The sequence below is a fragment of the Phocoena sinus genome, chromosome 11 (genome assembly GCF_008692025.1).
Source record: "Phocoena sinus isolate mPhoSin1 chromosome 11, mPhoSin1.pri, whole genome shotgun sequence".
Lineage (NCBI taxonomy): Eukaryota > Metazoa > Chordata > Mammalia > Artiodactyla > Phocoenidae > Phocoena > Phocoena sinus.
The window spans coordinates 40,318,995-40,344,615 of NC_045773.1; the positions used below are offsets into that span (position 1 = coordinate 40,318,995).

General features: G+C 43.7%; 1 protein-coding gene across 1 annotated transcript in view; it reads left to right on the plus strand.

The window, feature by feature from the left end:
* SMARCC1 (SWI/SNF related, matrix associated, actin dependent regulator of chromatin subfamily c member 1) overlaps positions 1 to 25,621 on the plus strand; it is a 177,545-nt gene that overhangs the window by 148,211 nt on the left and 3,713 nt on the right. The window contains 2 exon segments of the mRNA XM_032648973.1: positions 9,458 to 9,719; positions 24,151 to 24,327. Of these exon segments, the coding sequence (XP_032504864.1) occupies positions 9,458 to 9,719; positions 24,151 to 24,327 (439 nt within the window).

A 25,621-nucleotide genomic window follows, 5' to 3' on the forward strand; every position in this document is an offset into this window, starting at 1 on the left:
CTGTAGCAGCCTAACAGAGCACTTACTATATATTGTAAATGCTAGTTCATGCGTCCGCCTCCCATACCAGAGTGTATTCTCTTTGAGGGCAGAGTTTGTTAAGTGTCTTTGTTCACACACAGCTGGCACATCATAGGCCCTTGTTTACGTGTCTGTTGAATGGATATATGCCAGCATCAGTGTCAGAAGCTGGGAAAGTGGAAAGGAAAGTTTACGCTAGGGGACCTTACTTTAGTTTAACAGGGAAGACAGTCAAGAAGACAAATGACAGTATCGTGTGTTCAGTTCTTAAGGGAACATACATGGAAGATGCGGAGAAGGAGAGGGTATTAGAGAAAACTTCCTAGAGGTGAGCTGGAGCTTTGAAGAGTGAGTGTTTGTGTTTATCTTACCCTAATAAGCTGCCCTTTTGTCATTTGATAGCCTTTTTTAGGGTACTTGGGATAACAGGGGGCTACATAATGGATTATTGGCACATGCAAAATTCAAGTGATCATTGCATAGTTCCCACTGGCAACCAGACACCTTGCTGTCATTCATGAAGCAGAACTGATGTTGTTAGCCTGGAAGATTGGCATGACCCTATCTGGGCACTTAATGCAACTATGTCTAGATTGTCAAGGGGCTCTTTTCTCAGCTCTAAATTGCTTTGTCTTCGGAGGGTGAACTTGTGGATTCCTCACTCTTTTAAACCCCCCTAGTGGAACTGTCCCCTGGAATAGCAGAGTCCTCAGGCCCTTCCCAGTTCTCTCCACTGATTCTCAGACATCCTTGTGCTCTGGATTTCTCATAGTTATTTATCTCAAATTAATCTGAGTCCACTGGGTTTTTCTTACTTGAATCTATTTTTTTTATCTTAAATTCTAATTGAGCATATAAAACATTTTACAGAATAGTCTCTGAATAAAACAGCACAACCGAAAATGTGGGAAAACATTCTACTGAATCTTTTTCACCACACAAGGTTGATATTCTCAAGTCCTTTGGTGGTCGGCCTGTTTTTTCTTAATCAGCATTTGGGGCAGTAAAATTCATTATATAAGACAGTCCCTAGCCCTAGCCACTGAATGTCAGTAGCATACCTGTATTAGTTATTGCTATGTAAAAAATTAACCCAAAGCAGTAACTGAAAACAGTATCTCACACATTTCCTGAGGGTTAGGAATCTGAGAGCAGCTTTCCTGAGTGGATCAGGCTCAGGGTCTCTGGTTAGGATGCAGTCTTCATAAGGTTCAACTGGGGCTGGAGGATACCCCTCGAAGCTTATTCATGTGGCTATTGGCAGGAGGCTTCAGTTCCTTGCCACGTGGGCCTTTCCATAGTACTCCTCATGAAGTGGCTTCCCCCAGAGCAAGTGACTGAAAAGAGCAAGAACGTGAAAGAGCACCCGAAGTGGAAGCCACAGTATCTTTTATAACCTAAACTTGGCAGGCACGTTCCTGTGCTCCTGCTATATTCTCTCAGTCCCACAGCCCAACCTTGATTCTGGGGTTGGGTGGGGCTGTGGGCTGGCAGGGCTCAGTGGAGAAGGCCTAAATGTTAGGAAGCGGGATCACTGGGGGCAACCTTGGAGGCTCACTATCACAACAACCAAAAAATCCTGCAAACTTTAAAATGGCTTCCATTCATTTCATGCACAGTAAGACATAATCTATTTTTCTCCTTCCCAGCACTAGTTATCCTGTCCTTCCCTGTGAGCTAGCAAAGCCATGGCTATTTTCCTACTGATGATTTCCTCTCCTCACAGGACTGTTGTGGGGATTAAATGAGAGAACTATGGCATGTGCCTGGCACACTGCCTAGAACACAGAGTAAGTGTTCAGTAAATATTTCTATGCCTCCCTTTATGCAAACCAATAATCAACAATTATATATTAAATTCTTAATATTTATAAGTCTTTGTTGGCTTTATGAACATTTAGAATCCAGCAGTGATGCTGGGTGGGAACATGAGGCCATTTCTTTGTTAACCATTCTCGTAGATGAAGAGTCTAGAGCTTAAACAAGGTCCACTTCATGTATCTCAGATCACACAGTTCATAAATAACAGAGCTGGGTCTCAAACCTGTGTTTGTTCAGCTCTGCGTTTTTATCTAGTACTTCAAAATTTATAAAGAAATGAGCCATTCTTACTGCATTTTAACCTGGAGACTCTGAGATATGCAGGGTTTTGATACCCTTTGTTATATGACTCATGAAAGTTGAAATTGTGGAAAGGGGTCAGGTCAGCCAGGAGCGGCGCGTTCTAACCCACTGCCTAGTGCTCTGCCTACCACACTCCTCAGTTCACTATAGGTGAGGTCCTGCTCATCTTCACCTAGTAACCAGTAGCTTCAGGACATGCATTTTTGAATTAAACATTTGGTTTTGTTTGTATAGCAACAGATTTCAAGAATCTTTTCATACACTTTCAGAATCAGATATGAAGTTTCTTTCTAATGACGTAAAATCAGATGTTCTCTTGAGTCTTAATTATTTAGAAATTAAGAATAAGGATATAACAGTTTAATATCTTTTATAGATGTGTATACAGCTATAATTAGAGCTCAGTAGCTTTTGTTACAGTCCTCTCATAAAGTACTAATATTGGAGGAAGTCAGTTATGGAGTATACAGAGTCTGTCCAGGAATTGATATGATAAAGACTTTTTTTTTTAATTTATTTATTTTTATTTATTTATTTTTGGCTGCTTTGGGTCTTTGTTGCTTCGCTCAGGCCTTCTCTAGTTGGCGGTGAGCGGGGGCTGCTCTTTGTTGTGGTGCACGGGCTTCTCATTGGGGTGGCTTCTCTTGTTGTGGAGCACGGGCTCTAGGCGTGCGGGCTTCAGTAGTTGTAGCACGTGGGTTCAGTAGTTGTGGCTCGCGGGCTCTAGAGTACAGGCTCAGTAATTGTGGCGCACAGACTTAGTTGCTCCGCGGCATGTGGGATCTTCCCAGACCAGGGCTCAAACCCATGTTCCCTGCGTTGGCAGGCAGATTCTTAACCACTGTGCCACCAGGGAAGCCCGATGAAGACTACTGACCCCAGTTGAGGTGAGGATGCTGAGCTGGCCCTGGGTTCGAAACTGAGAGGGTCTGCCCAAGTGTGCAGCCTTCCGTGCCAAGCAGATAGCAGACATCACTCAAGAGAAGAGGTGTCAGACATGGGCTGTGTTGGGGACTGAAGAGAAATGGAGGGCCTGGGTCCTACCTAAAGCATTCTTATTTGGATTAAAGGGGGGGAAAAAAGATACTTTGAGACCAGTGAGAATCTCTGTGTTGATCTCATTTATAGCTTCTGTACTTAATGCTCTCGTTTGACTAGGTATAGAAATTGTATACCTTTGAAAAGAGAGACATTGTAGGAAACTCAAAGCTGTGAGAAACCTGGACCCTGTCCTTAAGGAGGTGAGAGGGTAGATGAGAAACTGACACAAAGATACCATGAGGTAGTGAGGCTATGGAAAGTCAGAGGAGAGGAGGCTGTGATTGGCTCAGATTATCAAGGAAAGCTTCCTGGTAGAGGAAGGACTGATGTGAGTTGTAGAAAAGGTCCAAATACAAAACTGTGAAGAGAAAGGTATGATTGCTGAGGAGACTGAAGAGTCAGCTTGCCCAGAGCTGATGGCTTTCACATCATAGATGATGGATTAAGTTCATTTTTTCATTTGGCAAATGTTTATTGAGCACCTACTTTGTTCTAGGTGTATTAAGTACTGGAGATAACACTGGTGAATAGAACCCAACAAAACTCTTTGCCTTGGTAGAGCTTAAATAATTAATGAAGGATATTAGATGTAATGTGCTTTGTATGTATATGCGTGCATATATACTGTGTATGTATACATACCTGTATGTTTCAGGCTGTGTAAGTGAGATTGGGCAGGGCAAGGGAAAGATTTCAGTTCTAAGTGGTGTCATTGGTGTAAGCCCTGTTGAGAAACTGACAGTTGGGCAAATGTCTCTAAGCCCTAGAAACAGCCAGCATCAGAGAGAGACTCTGAGGCAAGAGCGTGACTGACATGTTTGGGAACTCAGGAGTAGGTGGGGTGGGCTGGGGCATGAGTGAGTAGGGAGAGGTAAGATGGTGAAGGCAGAGATGATGGTGCCCTAATCACAGAAGTCCCTGTAAACCATCCAGAGGCCTTTCATTTTACTGTGATTAAAATGTGGAATAATTGCAGGGCCTATTTTATTTATTCCATAAAAATGTGGAATACATGCAGAAAACTGGCATCATCTTCCTTACAGTTAAGTGGCGATCAGTCTCTCCACTGTCTAGAGAATATAAAGTGACAAGTTTAGAAAAGGGGAGACTGGTGAGGAGGCTGTTGGGAAGTCCACGTGAGGTGGTGGTGGGCCATGGAAGTGAGGAGAAACAGTCAAGTTCTGGATGGATTTAAAGTTATTACTAATGGAACGTCCTCACACACAGGGTGTAGGGTTAGAAAAGTTTGTGGTACTCTGTGATAAATTAAGGAAAAAAGAACAAAAAGTTAATTTTATACTGCTCCAGGAGAATTGTATTTTTAACTTTGTTTTCTGCATATTTGTAGTAATTCATCTCTGTACTGCCTGTCATATAATTGATGCTGTTATTAGACTGCACCGTGACATTATGGATAGTTTTGAGATTAAGAAAGCTGTACTTAGGACTGAGCAGGTTTACTTCTGATTCAAAAAAAGACGTAGGGCCTCAGGCAGCAAGCACTTTACAAGGACAGAATGACAGTCACAACAGTAGTGCCGTGTCCCCCTTTGAATTTCTGCCTCCAGTGGAGCAGAAAGATGCAGTTGTGTTGTTTTGTTTTGCCAGAGGTGTAAGAAGGAATGAGTATGTCTGGGTTTTCTCTTAAGTGGATGTCTGGTTACTGATACCAAACCTTTCAAAGGAAGGTGTGTTTACTTCAGTTCTGAGGCCAAGTAGTCAGAGGCTTCAAGTCTCGGCTGGTATTTCGACCCTTAGCAGTGTAGATGGATTTTTGAGGCCCCCACCTTCTTTTACTCTTTCCCACCCCGCCTCCCTGTTCTATGTAAATGAAGTTGGGAGAAGAGCTCTGTGTGAACTTCAGCTGCACTTGCAGCTGTGTGTGTGTTTGGGGTCTTGGTGTAGAAAAGTGCTCTGTTATGTTCCGGTTCCACTTGGATTCGGCTGCTTTATACATACACAGTGTAGGAATGAAGGGGGAGAGGAAGGCAGGGTTTGAATGCAGTGGGGGTGGGGATGTCTTCAGATCAGGGCCACAGGCATCTTTGTATGAAACTGGGTTCCCTAGAGCCAGATCAGAGTCTTGAAAGAAAGTTAACAGATTCATTAGCGCCCTATTTATGTAAGTAATTTACACTATCTGGTTTAGCTGTTGGGACTTTATCTATAGTCCTTGGAAATAGAAAAGGGAGAGAAAAAAATCGAGTTATCTGAAGCATGTAACTTGGGTAATTTTAGTATTTTGTTTTGTGATTACAAAAATAGGTGTGATGAAAATTTTTCAAATAATAAAGAAATGGATAAATTAAAAAGTGTCTTCTACCCTCAGTTTCATTCCTAGGAATAATCACTGTTAATAGTTTGGTGTCTTCAGAACATTTTCAGTGTAAATGTAATGTTTATACATGGGCACAAAGGTTTTTTGTTTTTTTTTTTTTTTTTTTTTTTTTGCGGTACGTGGGCCTCTCACTGTTGTGGCTTCTCCCCTTGCGGAGCACAGGCTCCGGACGCGCAGGCTCAGCGGCCATGGCTCACGGGCCCAGCTGCTCCGCGGCATGTGGGATCTTCCCGGACCGGGGCACGACCCCGTGTCCCCTGCATCGGCAGGTGGACTCTCAAGCACTGCGCCACCAGGGAAGCCCCAAAGGTTTTTTTTTTTAAAAAATAGACATAAATATTGTTGTTGCAACTTGCTTTTTTTTTTACTCAGTGCATCTCAGACATAAATGTACATCAAAAATAGTACTTTAATGACTGGCCTTATACAAATATACATACAGTTTTCTAGGACAGATTTCCAGATGTGGAATCACTGGGTCATTGGTTATGTGAATTTAAAATTTGCTCAGTACTGTCAAACTCTCCTCAAAGATTCCCACATTTCATTGCCACAGAAGTGAATGCAGTCTTCAGTTGGATTCAGTAACAGTAAGATATCTATAACAAGAGAGGTATTTCTTTTGGATGGTGGGGCCAGTATGTGTCCATAAGCTCTGTTGCATGTGCCCTAGAACAGAGGTGGCCCTCTGGAGCCAGCTGGTACCCTGCTGTCTGGACGTTGCTCTCACTTCAGAGGACCTATTCATTCCACATTGGATCTAAAGCTTAAACTGGGTTCTTTTCAGGGATGTGTGTATTTAATCACATGCTTTTTAATTTTTCTAATTACCTTTTAATTACCTTCTATGTTTTGAAATGACAGATGAAGCTCAGGAAAAAATAGTATAATTGACGTTAGTTCATTTGTAAACTAGGAAGATTGGGCAAATTTTTCTTTCCAAGATTAATACTTCGATACTAAGGTCAGTTCCCAAAGAAAGGCTGGTTCAGTTAAAAAAAAAAAAAAAACCACTGAAAAAAAAAAACCCACTGAGATAGGTAAGGCAGAGACTAAAATTTCCCTTCAGAGACACAAAGTCTTCCTCCAGTAAGAGTTCAGGTTTTTATAAAGCAGATCTTGACCTATATTCTGGAGTTCTTACATAACTGCTGGACTTCAGCTGACCTGTCCAGACCAATAGTGGCTGAACAAAAACATAGGTTGAGGTCCTTTTCTGACAACCTCTTAAGTCTAACCTCAGCAAAGTGCTAAATTTCCTGGAAAGAATGGTTAGAAGAAAGCAAAACCTTTCTGACCATAGCACTTACGGTCAGCATCTTTAAATTCTGTTTTTTCAGTCTGCCTTTTACTTACATTATCTCACTGATTAGTCATCTTGCAGAGCTGGACTTCCAGAGGATTCTCTTGCTGTTTACACCTTGCAACTCCCTTCTGATTACGAAAAGAAGGATATGTTAAACTGAGCCAGGGTTTAGCCTCTTCGGGTCACCCTTAGAAAATGAAGAGCCCGCACCAGCCTGTTAGACCATGGTAACACCATGTTTCCTCCCTCCTGTGATAACCCTCAACCACTCACAAAATCATTCGTTTCAGATCTTCTCCCAAGGGAGACTCTGCAAGCCAGCTAACCAACACCGGGGATATAAGCGTTACCATCTGTTCTTTCCTTTTCTTTTCCTCATCTGGCCATGCCGCTTGTCTTCATGCTGTGTCCACGGCCTGTCTTCCAGCATCCCATCTGTCTATGGACATTCCCTGCTTGCTACTCCTGATAGCCAGTGAGGCTTCTCACTAGGTTCCACGGGGACTTCTCCCCAAGCTGCTCTCTGCTAAGAGCCCAGATTCATAAGCTAATTCTCATGGGTATTCCACTTAGATTTTGCTAATGATAATATGTAGTATTTATCTATAAAACTGACTATTCCTGAAAGCTAAAATGTTACATTTCCTTAACTTATCAAATGCCTTGGAGTAGTGCTCTCCAACAGAAATACATGAGCCATATATGTAATTTAAAATTTTCTAGTAGCCACGTTAAAAAAAATTATAATTTTTTGTTTTGTTTTGTTTTTGGCTGCGTTGGGTCTTCGTTGCTGTGCGCGGGCTTTTCTCTAGTTGTATCGAGCGGGGGCTACTCTTCGCTGCGCTGCACAGGCTTCTCATTGAAGTGGCTTTTCTTGTTGCAGAGCACGGGCTCTAGGCGTGGGGGCTTCAGTAGTTGTGGCACTCGGGCTCAGTAGCTGTGGTTCGCGAGCTCCAGAGCGCAGGCTCAGTAGTTGTGGTGCACGGGCCTAGTTGCTCCGCGGCATGTGGGATCTTCCCAGACCAGGGCTCGAACCCGTAACTCCTGCATTGGCAGGTGGATTCTCAACCACTGCACCACCAAGGAAGTCCCAATAATGATGTTTTATTTAATCCAGTATATGTATATAATGGTATTTTAACATGTAATCAATATGAAAATTTTACTTTTTCATTCTGAGTCTTCAAAATTCAGTGACTATTTTACATTTATAGTACATCTCATTTCAGATTAGCCATATCTCAAGTGCCCAAGAGCTGTTGTGGCTGCTGTAGAAATGCCTCCCAGTGAATAAAATCTTGCTGTCAAAAATGGTGAGATAGAACATTATAGAAAAGCAGTAGTGCTATTAACCCTCCATATGATCTTTATACTACTAGAAATCTGGATTTTTATTTCCATTCCTGGTAAAGGTGATTTTCTCTCTCAACCCTGGGTTAAGTTAGTTTTCATAGCTTTTAAGGTGGGCTCCGTTTTCTGCGCTAGTGTCAGGCATATGGCTTCTGAATTTCCTAACTTCTCTGTATTTTAATTTGGGTCCCAGAAAGATTATCTTTTTTTTAAATAAATTTATTTGTTTTTATTTATTTATTTTTGGCTCTGTTGGGTCTTCGTTGCTGCGCGCAGGCTTTCTCTAGTTGCAGCGCACGGGCTTCTCATTGCAGTGGCCTCTCTTGTTGCGGAGCACGGGCTCTAGGCACGCAGACTTCAGTAGTTGTGGCACTTGGGCTCAGTAGTTGTGGCTCGCGGGCTCTAGAGTGCAGGCTCAGTAGATGTGGCACACGGGCTCAGTAGTTGTGGCTCGCAGGCTCTAGAGTACAGGCTCAGTAGTTGTGGCACACAGGCTTAGCTGCTCCGCAGCATGTGGGATCTTCCCGAGCCAGGGATAGAACCCGTGTCTCCTTCATCGGCAGGCGTTTTCTTAACCACTGGGCCACCAGGGAAGCCCCCAGAAAGATTATCTTGAGTATTGAAATGCTTATATTCTTCAAACCACGATTCATATAAATTTTTATTTAAGCTTCTAAAATATGCTGTGAAAGTGTCACCCAGTATAATTTTGGGTACTTGGAAGCTAAGATTTACAATGGTACCGCCAAAGTTCCATATAGAAAATGTGTATCTTTGCAGCTAAGGCCACGTCCACTCATCCAGAGGATTTAACTCTGGTGTCACATTCTAAAATAGTAACCAAAAGGATCACATGCAGAAGAGAGCACCTGGAAGTGTTGGTTTGACTTGAAATACCAGTATCTAAGGAACTATTAAGAGGACAGGAGAGGCTTGTTTCACCTGGGGAAGAGTAAGGCAGTCATGGAAACAGTTTTTTAAATATCTGAAGGCCCGCCAAACAGAGGGAATTACAAGTGTCCTGAGTATAATAGCCCCCCACCCGGTGAAGGTTCCAAGGAAAGGCAGGCCTTATACTTAACACAGAGAAGAACTTGACTTCATTCTACTCAGGAAATAATGCCTTTTCTCTCACTGTGGTTGTTTCAGGAGAGGAGGTGACTATGTAACTGTGATGAGCTATGGGGAACTTAGGCATCATGTAGATATCCTGTGTTGGCATCCAATCGTGAAAGACTCTCCTGATTTCATTTCTCTTCCCCTTCCTTTCTTAATAGTTAGAACAACAGAGGCAGCAGTTGCTTACTGAACGCCAGAACTTCCACATGGAGCAGCTGAAATACGCTGAGTTGCGAGCCCGACAGCAAATGGAACAGCAGCAGCATGGGCAGAACCCTCAACAGGCACACCAGCACTCAGGAGGACCTGGCCTGGCACCACTGGGAGCAGCAGGGCACCCTGGCATGATGCCTCATCAGCAGCCCCCTCCCTACCCTCTGATGCACCACCAGATGCCGCCGCCTCATCCACCTCAGCCAGGTGAGAGGAATGCTCTGCTCACCACTCAGTCTGGGGTCATCCCTGTAACACAGAGCATCAGAGGGGGCGAACCACACTGTTGGTGATTTCTGACTAAAACTGTTCAGAATGTCCATTGTCATCTAGGATATTACACACAAGTGAATCTGCTTTTATAGCCATCACCACATAATGCCTGCCGTGTTCTCTTTCCAGGGTCCTCTTGGCATTATGCCTTTTTCTTGGGTGGGTCGACAGTATATCCCAGAGATCCTTAAAAATTCATCCTTGGATTGTCTACATTTTTTTTTTTTTAATTTATAGACATTCTCGAAGATAGACACACACAAAAAGAATAGCACAATGAACTCTTATGATAACGATCATCACCTTTCTGGCATTCTTAACTTTTTGTTATAGAAATCTTCTACTATAGACAGTAGTAGAGAGAATAGCATAATAATTCCCCAAATACCTATTGCACAGCTTCAGAATTATCAACATTTTATCTCTTCCTCCTCGCTTTGGTGTGGGAGACTTCAAAACGTATCTCTAACCAATGGAAATCTTATTCTTTAACATAACCTACTATATTACACCCAACAAAAGTAACCATAATTCCTAATAACATTAATTAAATATCTTTGAATGCTTCATTTGTTTGAATTCGCTAATAGTTCTCTTAAATCTATTTTAACGTGTTAACAATTCACCCTCCCTTTTTTTCTTCTTTTTTAAAATGCCATTCATGTGTTTGGCTGTACCCGATCATGCACTCAAAGTGCATGGTGTCATTTCACATATCCTTCCCCCTCCTTTCCTCCCTCCCACACGTCTCCCATAAATAAACCACAGGATGGCGCTGGATATTTTAGTAGGTTCAGGTTCACTTTGGCGGTGCAGGCATTTTTCCTGTAATGTTGGTTCTTTCTTGGTGGCGTTCAGATTGGTCAGTGGTTCTGGTGTTCCAGAGTTCCCCATTAGACTCACTTAAGAGTTTACCTGCCATTGAGAGTTGCTTCCTAGATCATTTATTTTACCAAGTGTTACAAAATGGTAAGATTTCTAAATTTATTATTCCGTCTGCATTTATTTATTTATGCATTTATTTATGTAAATAAGTGTATATTTATTATTTGTGCATTTATTATTTATTTATGTAAATAAATGTATATTTATTATATATATTTATAGATATATTTACATTTATTAGCAGTGATTCTTTTATTTAAAAAACTTTTCTTCACCAATCATTTAGTTACCCTGAAAATCAATCCTTACAGGAAAGGCTGGATAAATGCTTCATCCTTTCCCTTTGTTTATCAGGGATAAAAAAATTCCCTTTATTTATTTATTATTTAATAATGAGTTCAACCCCTCTGCCAAGTCACCCACACACACACAGTCTCCAAAGGTTACCAGTAAGGTTTTTTTTTCTGTTGTGTGTGTATGTTTTTAGTATTGTGAATTTATATTTTTATGTGTTTCAATCTATTATGGACCTTACTCATTTTCATGCTCAAATTGTCCCATCTTTTAGCTCACGGGTTCCCCTTCAGGTTGGCAACTATTCACCACATTTTAACAACCTTGAAAGTCAAGCTCACAATTCTTTCAAACTTAACTACTGACATCATTAAACCTAAAATATACCTTTAATTTCAGCATTCCCCCCACCCCCCGCAATATTCCTTCCCTTCCTAGAGGGTAATATTTATGGCTGTGTGCTGTGTATTATATTGCTTTAGTAACAGTCTTCCTGTAAGATTTTTTTTTTTTTTTCTGGTACGCGGGCCTCTCACTGTTGTGGCCTCTCCCGTTGCGGAGCACAGGCTCCGGACGCTCAGGCTCAGCGGCCATGGCTCATGGGCCCAGCCGCTCCACGGCGTGTGGGATCTTCCCGGACCGAGGCACAAACCCACGTCCCCCTGCATCGGCAGGCGAACTCTCAACCACTGCGCCACCAGGGAAGCCCCCTGTAAGATTTTTATAGGTACTTTATAATCATGTGTCAAGTGCCTGCCAGAGCCAAAATTTGTGCTTTCTGGGGAGGTATGCATGTTCTCTGGCCGGGCGTGTAGAGGTGAGCTGAAATAAAAATAGAAAGACCCTTGGAGGCCTGAGAAGATTCCCGACATGACTAATGTCAGTTGCCCTGACTTCCTCAAATGGCAGAATTTCTAAATCTCATGGAAATAACCAGGCATGTTTGCCTGAGGAAGCCATGACGGAAAAAACTATGATCTGACAACTTGTGTTACCAACATGAATTTTTAATTTACAACCTCACACATGTTTAGATATTAGTTCTTATTGCCTTGACCCAAAAATGGGGCTAGGTTCACTTTGGGAAGCATTCATTTTCATACGCATGCGTGCACACACACACACTCACACACACTATTAAATTGCAGTTGTGGAATTTGCTACCATCATCCCACTTGCCACTTGATCTAAATGACATTTGTGGAGATAGTTTTAGAAGTCTGCCAGGCTCATGACACAGGATACTTTATTTCTCAGTTTTCCTGTCTGTCTGTTTGAGTGGATTTTAAAACCTCTCTGTGAGATCTAATTTTCTTCCAAGTTAAAAGCTATGAATGCATAACAGAGTGATGATCACAAAGTGATTTTTCAAAAACAGTTATTTAAAATTTTTAATTCCTAAAACTCTTGGGATAAATGTTTAGGAGGGGGTTCTCTGTGGCTCCTTGGTATTTGGTTCTTAATGGTTGTAAAGCATCATCATCCACAGTAACTGTTCAGAGAACTTCTCAGGAGCTCCACCATCTGCATTTAGAAAAGATACCCTTCTCCCTTTTTTTTTCTAAATTACATCCTGGTGAGAACAGGTGTTTGTATGCCAGGCCCTTCACCCCCAGTATTTTTGCTTACTTCTCATTGTCCTGCCTTTACAGTTGAAGAGCTGGTGCATGCCAAGGCCATGTCACCTTGCTGCATGGTGGAACCAGGATTCATAGTGGGCTCCTTCTATTCCAAAATGATGTCACGATGCCACCTTCCATGATGGAGAACCAAGAGGGTTTAGAGCAGACTCAGATACATCTCTTCTTTTAGGGAGACAGTGGTAAAAAACTAGGGTTCATAAAATAGCCTTTAGAATAAAAATAGGTTATGTTTCTCTTTTTACTTTCTCACAGAAGTAGGCTTTTCTTAAGTGAATTTTAAAGAAAATGATCATTGTGTGTATGATGAGAGTGTTTTTTTAAATCTATTTTAAAAAACTATTCTTCCTTCCTCCCTCCCTCCCTCCCTTCCTTCCTCCTTCCCTCCCTCCCTTTTTTTTTGGCCACGCCATGCTGTGCGTGGGATTTTAGTCCCCCCAACCAGGGATTGAACCCGCGCCCCCTGCAGTGGAAGCGTGGAGTCTTAATCACTGGACCTCCAGAGAAGTCCCTCTTTTCTTTTTTTTTTTTTTTTTTTTAAGAGCTTTATTGCTTTGCCAGGCAAAGGGGGACACAGCAGGCTCTTGTAGCGGAGCAAGGGCTCTAGGCACACGGGCTTCAGTAGTTGTGGCTCGCGGGCTTAGTAGCTGTGGCACACGGGCTTAGTTGCTCCGCGGCATGTGGGATCTTCCTGGGCCAGGGCTTGAACCCGTGTCCCCTGCATTGGCAGGTGGATTCTCAACCACTGCGCCACCAGGGAAGTCCAGTCCCTCTTTTCTTAAACATTTTTTATTGAAATGTAGTGTACATATGGAAAAATACACACGCCATAAGTATTTTGCTTGATGATTTTTAACAAAGAGAATATACCTGTGTAACTGGTACCCAGAAGCCCCCTCATACCCATCTCCGTCTCCTCCCTGCCCTTGGGTAACAACTGTCCCAATGTCTAACATCATAGACTAGTTGGGCTGGGTTTTTTGGGGGGTTTTTTGGGCGGGGCTGCATTGGGTCTTCGTTGCTGCGCGTGGGCTTTCTCTAGCTGCGGCAGGTGGAAACTACTCTTCATTGCAGTGGGCGGGCTTCTCATTGCAGTGGCTTCCCTTGTTGCAGAGCACAGGCTCTAGGTGCGTGGGCTTCAGTAGTCGTGGCTTGTGGGCTCAGTAGTTGCGGCGTGCGGGCTGTAGGGCGTGAGGGCTTCAGTAGTTGTGGCACGCAGGGTCTAGAGTGCAGGCTCAGTAGTTGTGGTGCACGGGCTTAGTTGCTCCTCAGCATGTGGGATCTTCCTGGACCAGGGATCGAACCCGTGTCCCCTGCATTGGCAGGCAGATTCTTAACCACTGCACCACCAGGGAAGTCCCTGGGCTGGTTTTGAATGTTATCTGGGTGGAATCACGTACTGATTTTTGTTTGTTTCCCTTCTTTCACTCTTGCTGTACGTCTTTCGTTCTTGCTGTTCTTTCTTCTTGTTGTACGTGTCTACTATGGGGCTCTACCATGATTTATTAATCCATTCTCCTGTTGATGGACATTTGATTCATTTCCATTTTAGTTACTACGAATAGTAACTCCTGCTGTGAACATGCATGTGCACATGTCTTTTGGAGACATAGATATACATTTCTGTTGTGTGTGCCCCTAAGTGGTAGAATTTGTTATGTCCCTAGAATGGGTCTTAGGATATCCATGTATTCACATTTGTTGATGCTGCCAAAATTTTGCCAAAATAATAATGCCAGTTTACATTCTCTCTAGCAGTGTATGAGAGTTCCAGCAGCTCAAGGTAATCATTTTTCATAGTTGCCCCTTTTGTGAGATTGTTTTGGAGTTTGAATGTAAAAATCAGGTGTGTTGGAAAGTAAAATGAAGAAAAATAAATTGAACCCAATAATTAAAAGCTTTCTTAATATTGACAGTTCAGAAAAGACTGATTGTATTGTAACAGCTGAGTCTCGTACACCATATTCTAGAAATTGGCTAAAGAGGCCTTATATATCAAAGCAAGTGAGGGAGTCTGTAGTGTTTTAGGTGGAGAAGAGCTTTAGTCTCTTATTTGCCACAGGTGTAAGTTAATAAATGGGAGCACGGTCCTTCCAACTAATATTTCCTAGGTTCTAGAAAAGTTAGCAGGCCACGACATTTATGTTAGGAGCTGAGGGTAATTATCCAGGTCAGTCTGCTAGGTTTTGGTGTTTGGTCGGAATTTATGGTGTGTGAAGGAAGGAGAAAAATCAGCCTCTGAAAGCCAGCAAGTTTGGGGAAGTGGTGAGAAGAAAGTCAAGACAAATATATTACTGAGTGGTGAATTTGTCCAGCTCTCTGACTTAGAATTTAAATAATTTTGTAGATAAATCACATGTAATCTTTCTCCACTTAACTGGCCATCAGTTAGTGGTAGAGCCCATTAAAAAATGGCTCATTGTTGTGAATCTGCCAGACTGTCAAACACGTATGGTCCCAGGCACCAGCGGGGCTAGTATAAATTGACACCTGTACATATTCCATTTAGTTTGTACCTCTGCAGTCCTCCCCTCCACCCCTTTAATTCATTCAAATGCTTAGAATTTTTGTATAGAGAGTACCATCTGTATGCTGCTATCTCTCTCCTTGGCTTTTATTATTTGGTCCTACTCCTAACTCACCTGGGAGCTCCAGCTTTTTGTAGGTTTTGTTCTTATCTGTGATAAAGTGTCCCAAGTTGATTTGTTTCCACCAAACAGATAGTCACAGGAAGAATCTATAGTATAAAGTTGGCAAATGGAAACTGGAGGTAGCCATAGCCATCCTTATACCACCCTTAGGTTTTGTTGCTCTTCATAAAATACACAGCACTACATGTCGTCTTTTCATTTAAATTGAAAAACAGTGATTTCATGAAGTGGTTCCTAAATTAAAGGCTTACTGGTTCTTCCTGTAAGACCGCCATTCTAAATGGCACAAGGTGAATAGTCATGACAGCCATCAGTTCTTGAGCACATGCATGGTATCCCTTGCCCACACCCTGGACCATTGTATTCATGACAGCACATGGGGAACCAAGGAGAGTGGCCTGGGTAGTGGCTGCTGTTTCCTGAGGTGTTCTTGATTGTGAGCAAGGAGGACAGTTCTGACTGCAGGGCGTACCCTCCAGGGGCCTTGGCACCTACAGTCATCCCACAGTATCCACCAGGGATTGGTTCCAGGAGCCCCAGTGGGGGATGCATGAGTATCCATGGATTCTCAAGTCTCATATAAAATGGCACTGTACAGTGAATTCAGTCATCCCTCTATATCCATGGATGCAGATCCCATGGATACGGAGGAACAGAGGGCCAGGTGTATTTACAGGAAGATCACCTAAAAATCCAGTATGTAAGTGCAGTGTAAGCTCTGCCCTCCCCTTGGGCTTTTGAACCTAGTTGCAGGGCAGGAATAAAGAGGTAGATAAAGAGAATGGACTTGATGACGTGGGGTGGAAGGGCGAAGCTGGGGCGAAGTGAGAGTAGCATCGACATATATACACTACCGAATGTACAATAGTTGGCTGGTGGGAAGCAACAGCGTAGCGCAGTGAGATCAGCTTGGTGCTTTGCGATGACCTAGAGCGGTGGTTAAGGGAGGCTCAAGAGGGAGGGGGCATGGGGACACGTGTATGCATATGGCTGATTCGCTTTGTTGCACAACAGAAACTAACACAGTATTGTGAAGCAATTATACTCCAATAAAGTTCCATTAAAAATAAATAGTAAATGAGGCACTCTTGAGTATTAGTGCCTCATGGATCTGGAGTGAGCCACCTGCATTGGGGAAGCCTTTGTTATGTGTCTCTGTGTGTGAAAAGCAGAGAGAAAAGGACATGTTGGTTTAAATATCTTTATGGTTTCCTCATTAATAACATAAGAATTTTTAGAAGTGCCTAAGAAAAATCAGAGTAGGAATTGATCTGATTTGATGAGAACTCAGGGATGTTAGACATGTTTTAATAATAAAACGAGAATATTTTGCATCAGTTAGTAAAATATTGGTTGTTCAAGGAAATTTCAAGCAAGGCATTAGGCACTTGACTTTTAAGCCCCCAAGTTAGACCCACTTACAGAACCCTCCCCGTGGGAAATACTACTTAGGAAAAGATTACAACTACTCATCACTTCCCAGCCTCCCTCTCCACCCAACTCGGAGCCCCACACTGAAGAGGGAAAAGGACTAGCTCGTCACATCAGCCAAGTCTTTATTATCTGCGGTGCCTTTGGTCCTGCTTGCATGATGTGATAACAAGGCTGCTGTGCCACTTTCCGGAGTAGCAGGTTATCCTTACAGAGAGAACAGTGAGGGCACAGTCTTCAACAAAGAGCGTCTGTGCCCCCCGGAAGCTGCTGCGGGAGGAGCAATCTCCGAGGAGCCTGGGCTTCCCCCTCGCTTGGCCCCGATTGTTATTTCTGTTCTCTGGGATACTCAGCCAGAGAGTGTGCCATGGATGGTTAGAAACAGCAATGAAATATGCTTAAGCTTGGAAATTCATAGGTTCCCTCTCCTAGTTTTGTGTTCCTTACCCACCTGCCTCTCCAATCCCAAAGAATAAAAATAAAATCCTTAATATTCTTATAGGCATGGTGGCCGTTAACGCTTTAGTATAAGATCTAATAAACCTGAGAGTGTGAGGGATTTTTCCACTAGGCAAAGCCTAATTTTAGCAAACCTTTCCATTTTTCAGGCTTCAGATGCCTGCTGTTTTAAAAAAAAAAAAAAAGCTTGTATGTAGGTCAGACTCCCACCAGTACATGCTTTGATACTGCTGTTCTGAAGCCACATCTCTCTTATCTCTCACCTTCCTCTCTACTGGAAAAGGAAACACCTGAATTTTTTTTTTAATAGAAACTACATATACACACCCTTTATTTTGTTTGGTAAGGCCTGCTCCGCTTCATTTTAGGTATCTGTAGGTCAGACTTCTTCATGTTTATTAAGAGTTAATGGAAATGCCTTCAGACATTGTCATCCATTTAAAAGTGGTGAGGGGCTTCCCTGGTGGTACAGTGGTTAAGAATCTGCCTGCCAATGCAGGGGACATGGGTTCAAGCCCTGGTCCAGGAAGATCCCACATGCTGCGGAGCAACTAAGCACGTGCGCCACAACTACTGAGCCCTCGTGCCACAACTGTTGAAGCCCGCGTGCCTAGAGCCCGTGCTCCTCAACAAGAGAAGCCACCCCAATGAGAAGCCCGCGCACCGCAATGAAGAGTAGCCCCCGCTTGCTGCAACTAGAGGAAGCCTGCGTGCAGCAACAAAGACCCAACACAGCCAAAAATAAAGAAATAAAAATAAATTAATTTTTTTAAAAAAGTAGTGAGACCTATATCAGAAACCAGAAAACCCAAGGACATTTAGATTTCAAAAGGACAGGGGTTGGGTTTCCCTGGTGGCGCAGTGGTTAAGAATCCACCTGCCAGTGCAGGGGACACGGGTTCGAGCCCTGGTCCAGGAAGATCCCACATGCCGTGGAGCAACTGAGCCCATGCACCACAACTGCTGAGCCTGCACTCTAGAGCCCACGAGCCACAACTACTGAGCCCATGCACAGCAACAAGAGAAGCCACCACAATGAGAAGCCCAAGCACCACAACAAAGAGTAGCCCCCGCTCGCCACAACTAGAGGAAGCCCATGCACAGCAACAAAGACCCAACACAGTCAAAAACAAAATAAATAAATTTATTTTTTAAAAAAAGAGAAATCAGCTTTCCCACGGAAAGAAATACCCTTTTAAGGCAGGGTGGTGTAAAGGAAAGGAGAATGAGCCTCAGGGTCAGACAGCTCAGGCTCTTGTTCCTTGTGACTTTCAAACAAATTCCATAGCCTCTCTGAGATTTCATTTCCTTATCTTGAAACTGGGCCCTTACTTCAGCCTTCCTAACAACCTGAAGGATTCCATGAGACAACTGTCTTTGCCTGGGAAGTGACAGGCCCCAGCTCAGAGCAACATTCTGTCCCCTCCTTGTCCTCTAAATCCACTGCCATAGGCACACCAGCACCTCTGGATGGCACAGGGGCATTGCCTCACTCTTGGTGCTTCTTGCTTTCCTGAGAAATGTTTGTCTGTGCAAGGCCCCACAGTGGAAATAAACGGTTTTTCTTCTAGTTCTTCCTTTTTTTTTTTTTTTTTTTTTTTTTTGCGTTATGCGGGCCTCTCACTGTTGTGGCCTCTCCCGCTGCGGAGCACAGGCTCCGGACGCGCAGGCTCAGCGGCCATGGCTCACGGGCCCAGCCGCTCCGCGGCATGTGGGATCTTCCCGGATCGGGATACGAACCCGTGTCCCCTGCATCAGCAGGCGGACTCCCAACCACTGCGCCACCAGGGAAGCCCTAGTTCTTCCTTTTTGCTGCCATCTTTCCCAAGGAGCCATTGTCCTCTCATACCTTAAATACCTATACCCCAGTGGCTTTATGGCTCTGTTTGTGACAGGAGGATAGAAGAACTTTGTTTTACAGAAAGCTTCAGGATTTACAGCAAGAGAAAGGAAAGGTATTTTCCAGCTGTTAGGCAAATAGCCTTGGAAAACCCTAAAGCTATTCTATCCCAGCTTGTTGCCATAAAGATATAGGGAAATAGGTAAATGGGCCACTGCTGCTAAGCAGGTAGCTTTGGAAACAGCACTGATGGGCCTGACAGCCGAGCCTGCAAGGCTTATCCCAGTGTGTTTTGGTAGTTATCACCTTGTGTCCATGTGCCACTGATTCCTCTTTGCCAAATTGTTTCTGGAGCTAGGTGTGGGTTGAATACCTGACCCATCACTTTATTGGCAGCAGGGTTTGTATCACATAGTCTGCTGGAAGACAGATGGGCCCCCTTCCTCCAGACCTTCATCCTCAGAGTACACTGTATTGCAAACACCAGATCTGAAGCCAGAGTACCCAGGTCCGAGCTGGGCTCCCCTATTGATACACTTTATGACATTGGGTGAGCTACTCAGTCTTTGTTTTCCCCTTTCATAAACGTGGTAACTTACAACAGAAATGTAGGTCTCACAATTCTGGGAGCTGCTAGAGCAAGGTCATATTCCCTCCAGGGGCTCTAGGGGAGAGTCTGTTCATTGCATCTTCCAGCTTCTGGTGTCTGGTAGCATTCCTTGGCTTGTGGCCACATCTCTCTTTACTCCATCTTTACCTTCCTTCTCCTCTGTGTCTTTTCCTCCATGTGTCCCATATAAGAACACTTGTCATTGGATTTAGGGCCCACCAAAATAATCTAGGATGATCTTAAGGTCCTTAACTTAAATCTGCAAAGATGCTTTTTCCAAATATGGTTACATTTACAGGTTCCAGGTATTAGAACATGTGCATTATCTGTTTGGGGGCCACCATCCAACCCACTGCAAGGTGCTGGAAAGTATATTTGATAAAATTATGTATTGCAGGAAGCAGAGCAGTTTCCTTATTGTTGATATAGTGAAGAAGAAAACATGGTGTTTGGAATTAAAGTTTATATCTCAGTTTTTTTTTTTTAATGCTGACTGTTATATTAAGTCCTTTCATAGGAACTGTTTCATTTGGGCACAGAATAGTGTGGTAGAAAGAGAATTGGATTTCGAATCAGAAGACTTGGATCTCATTCCTCTTACAAGTTCTGTGACCGTAAAGAAGTCTCTTAACTTTTCTGAGCTTCTGTTTACTGTCTATAAAATGAGAATATTTGCCCTGCCTCTCATAAGGCAGAGCCAGTGACATAATAAGGCACCATAAGAAATAAACAGTTTCCCTGATCATACAGAGAGAGTACAGCAGATATTTAGATCACTCTTTATAATAATCTCAGGAAACTGAGGCTCCGGGCATCCTAAATGACTTGTCCAAGACCACTCATCTGGGTTGGCGTGAAGTGGAAGTGAGATCGCACTGTTCAGCTTCCAGGCACTTTCATCTTCACTTTACCTGTCGAGAATGCTATTGGGTGGCTCTCTGACTGGGATGCTCACTGGTCAGCCAGGAGTTTGGACAACCCACACCTTGCTCTAGACATCAAAGTATAAAAACTCTGTCAGACTGTTGTGGATGACATTGGTTAGGACTGAACAGTTGTGTGTCTTATCACTTATCACACACCTGGTCTATGCTCTTCCTTCTTTCTTTCTTTCTTTCTTTCTTTCTCCCTTACTCAGTACTCTTTCTGGCTTTTTTGTAAAGGCATTCTTCAGTGTTCTGCTGTTGGTTTTCTGGAGAGAGAGACCTGAGACGGGCTGGCAAAATGTTCTTCCTGACTTGCTCAAGGCCTCTTGTCCAGGTTGAACTGGGTAGAAGGAGGGAATCTGCACCCATTGATAAACACGGGCCGTATTATCTGTTCTAGTGAATGGCTTCCATTCATCACAGCAAGTCCATTGAAAGTGTTCTTTCATCTCCAGGTTGGGATTCTATAGGTCTGGACTTCATACTAGGCCTCCTGCCCCCAACAACAGCAAAAGTATCTCCTCTTGCCCTGTCTCACCACCTGGAATACCATCAAAAAATCATTAGTAGAGACTCAGAGAGTGGGGGAAAAAAAGCATTGTGTTTAGTAACAGCCTCACAGGTGTTTGGTAGGAAGGAAACTCGGAGAGTTACAGAGGACAGACCTTGATTCTTAGAATAATAAGGCTCTGTGTGTGCTACTTATTGCCCATTGGAAACTTTTGAGAGTTCTGTATCTTCCCTTCACCCCATCTCTGTGTTCCACTGGAATGACAGCCAATTCCACACCTCCTGTTCCCAAAGCAAAAGTCCCTCCCCATTCTCTACACTTCACATGCCAGTTAGGTGCCAAACCCGAATTCTTTCTCCTTCTCAGCTTCATACTCACCCCTCCTCCTCGTTCTCTTACCCATCCCCAGGAAGCCTGTAGGGTGCTGTTCTCAACTCTTATCTACTTATCCTGCCCTCATGCAGCCCCTACTTCTCTGCAAAAGCTCTCTTCCTCTGCCCTAGGCTCAGACTCCTGCATCCCTTCTTAAAGCTTTCCATCACACAGAAAATCAGGCCCATGTTCCTCATTTCTCCAGAACCTTTCACCCAGTCCCCTGTAGCCTTACCGGGCCAAGTCCCTCACCCCATTCTGTGTGTGTGACTCATCCGGTCCCCTTTGCTTTGATTCATGTCAGACAAACCAACCGTGGACAACTTGGCTCTGTAGCCTGGGCACTTTTTTTAATAACCTTTTGAGCTTGTTACTCCTCGGTGAAATGCAAGTGATAGGTAATGAGGTGATGCAGTTACCTCAGAGGGGTTGGCGAGTATGAAGATGCTACGTATAAATGGAACAATATTCATATTATGTTCTGATTGTGTAACTCAGGCTAGGCCTTGTGCTTAGGATAGTTTGCTGTTATCCTGTTCCTAATTCCCCTCCTTCACTTTATATACACACTATCCAAAGTCCCGAGTCATTCACAAATTGCTCTTGGTTAACCAGAGGTATTATTTTTTTTACTTGCTTCTTCCATAGTTTTCCCTTGATTTGCCTGCCACACCTTCATGTGTACTCATCCTTTGTATGGCTTGTAATATACTTGGCATTTGTTTTTTTATCTCTTGTGTCATTCCCTATGTGGATAGACTCTTCAGCACAGCCTAAATCTGTCCTAGCACTGTGGCACAGGCACCCAGCTTTAATTACTGAAGTTCAGTGGTGTAGTAGTAGTGGTAGTCTCAGCCCAGCACGTGCTCTTGCTTTCTCTGAGGTGATTTGATCAAGTTGTCCTCCAGCAGATGGGCCTCTGGGGCTCCTCTGCTGCACTTTTGCATGATTGCATTATAAAGCACAGGAAGGTGGGCCAGAGGACCCAAAATTTGCTGTTCTTTTCATTCTGAGGCATAAGGTTGATGCCTCCCTATGCTTTTAAAATATAGTCCCCCAAAGACAGTGGACCACTTCTCTTCCTGACTCTTGTATCTCACTGGGGTTCTCTTCATTGACACCCTGTAGTGAAAAGCTCCGCTCTTTGAGTCCTGGCTCATGGAACAGACACTGGAAATGGATGGTGTGAGGCTTGAAGCTTTGTGTGTCTTTCTTAAAGCTCCGCTCTTTGAGTCCTGGCTCATGGAACAGACACTGGAAATGGATGGTGTGAGGCTTGAAGCTTTGTGTGTCTTTCTTAAGACAGGCCTTTTTCTAAGCACTGACAGAGAATTCTTCACTTGAGTTATCTCCAGTACTGCTCTATATATTTTAGTTGCCAGTTAGCTGTCTGGTAGTCCCATCTTCCAAGCTTGAACCTCAAGCGTTCTTATTTCCAGCTGTCTCAGGACTATGCCTAGAAGCCTGTGTTCAGTTTCATATAGTTGACCTTACATAGGTGTGCTAATGTCCCTAGATTAAAAAAAGAAAAAACTACAATAGATTCTCTTTCCTTATTCTGTAGAGATTATAATTTGTCCTTATATATAGCTTCAGCCTTGGTTTGTGCCCATTAAACAATTCTCCTTTGTTTGTGGCTCTTTAAAGCCAAGCCCAGGAGCCAGACTGCTGAGTTGAAGAATTAATACATATCCACCACCATATCTAAGGGAGGTTTGGCTAACTGCAACCAAATCTGGCCTATCTCCTGTTTTTGTAGGGGCCATAGGCTAAAAATGGTTTTTACAGTTTACGTGGTTGGGGAAAACTTGAAAGAATGTTTATGTCACATGAAAATTATGTGAAATTCACATTTCAGAGTCCATAAACAAAGATGTTTCAGTAACCTATTTGTTACACATTGTCTGACTGCCTTCATACTACAGTAGCAAAGTTAAATAGTTGTGACAGAGGCCATATGGCCTGCCAAGTCCAAATACTTACTGTCTGGCTCTACAGAAAAAGTTTGCTGAAAGTTCTAAAGACTCAGTGTGAAACTGAATGCAGGAGGTGTTTCATGATCCTTATGTCTAGCGTCTCCCATTGTGCACATCAAAGCAAGAGGAAGAGGTAAAGGAGTTGCCTGTTTCCCGTATGTCTCCCCCACCATGGTTCTCCAGAGCCAGTGCTTCCTGGTTGGGGAGAGAGGGAGAGATTTTTGTGAACAGGACTTGAGGATTCCAATTAGAATCCCTTTTTAATTGTGATTTCACAGTATTGATCAATATCCTTTCAGGCATACACATTCCCACATAGCCTGTGCATGAAGCTCAATCTGGACTGAGCTTCAGTCCTTGGACTGTGCGCTGACTTGCTGTTAAAGTCCTTCTTTCCACTCCCTGTGGTCTTTGCTTGGCATTTTGTGTCCTCAGGAAGATATTGGACAATCCATTGTTCACCCAAACTAACCAGAATTAATGCTTTCTTTTAAGGATGTTTGGTAACTGTTTCTTACAGCTACTGTCTACCTATAGCAGGGTTTGGGGTAATCATTCACTTCACAGATCTGCCCCATTATCCCTCTGTCCCCCCACCCCACCCCAAATTAAAAGCTGGACAGAGAGATTATTACAGATTATTGCTCTGTTTATCTTTCTAATTGTTTTGGAGGGTTAGGCATTTGTCTGTATTTAGCAGTCTCGGGCAGTGAGTTGATTGCTTTTTTTCCTAGTACATTTACCTCAGTACTTTAAATCTCCCTCCACAGGTCAGATACCAGGTCCAGGTTCCATGATGCCTGGGCAGCCCATGCCAGGCCGCATGATGTCCACCGTTGCAGCCAACATCCACCCCCCTGGGAGTGGCCCTACCCCTCCTGGTATGCCTCCAATCCCAGGAAACATCTTAGGACCCCGGGTACCCCTCACGGCACCTAACGGCATGTGTAAGTAGCAAGGTGGGAGATGTATTACCCCTGGGTCTTTTAGGGAGGGCTGTACACAGGGAGGCAGGCTTTTCGTTCTCTCTGGGGTTTGACAGGTCCATGGACAGTATGACCTGTGAGAGTGGGTTCCAAAAGACTGTTTTTTTAGTCATTGCTGTTCAGTACCCCTGGTGGACAGGTACCCAGGTGATGAGTGCAAAGTGCTCCCAGTTAGTCGGGCTCTTATGCCATACATAGCCTTTGTGACATGCACTCATGACTCCAGGGAGGCCAGGGGCATGCCTTGCCCACTCCTAATTAAGCCTATGTAATTTGAATCTTGGAAGGCATACAGAGCTACTGGTAGTTGTTTTCCCTATAGGAGCCTTTTATGGATTCAGGGTTTAAAAGTGGTAGGTGTAAAAAAAAAAAAAAAAAAGTGGTAGGTGTAAAGAAAAGAATAGGGGCTTCCCTGGTGGCACAGTGGTTGAGAGTCCACCTGCCGGTGCAGGGGACATGGGTTCGTGCCCCAGTCCAGGAAGATCCCACATGCCGCGGAGCGGCTAGGCCCCTGAGCCATGGCCGCTGAGCCTGCGCGTCCAGAGCCTGTGCTCCACAATGGGAGAGGCCACAACAGTGAGAGGCCCGTGTACCGCAAAAAAAAAAAAAAAAAAAAAAAATAGGATCTGGTTTAGGGCAGGAATAACAAGTAAGTTTCTTGTAGCCATTTTGATATATTTGTAGTGGCTGCTTAGACTAAGGGAGGAGTATTCAGGGCTGTGTTGAGAAGGAATTTGAGGTCTTAGCAGGCTCCATGGAGAAGGCACAGATGCTGCTGAACGATGTCTGCCTGGTGGTATGTGCAAAGCCAGCTAGCTCATTTCTGCCATGGGGCCCTTGTTCTGCTCCAACCCTGGCCTCCAGAGGACTGCATCAGAGCCTGGCCTGCTCTTTACTCCTGTAGAGCAGGAGTAATGATCCGAAAATGCAGCCGATAGTGGCCATGTTCCCAGCCACATCTGTGATACCAGGTCCATTTAGAAGTCACGTATGTGAGGAGGAGTTAGCTTCTGTTCACAATACAGAGAGCTAGGACGCATAGGAATTCCTGGCCTCCAGGAGCTTTAGTTGGGAAAATACGAAATGAACAAGTAGATAGTAGTATAGGGTTTACCATAAGTTACGCGAGGCTATGAAGTGACTTGAGTTCACTGTAGTTCTCTGGGAGACTTCTTAGGGCCAGGAGGCAGGGACTATTGACAGAGGTTACATCTTTTTTCTCATTGGACCCACAAGGTCCAAGGACAAAGTAGCT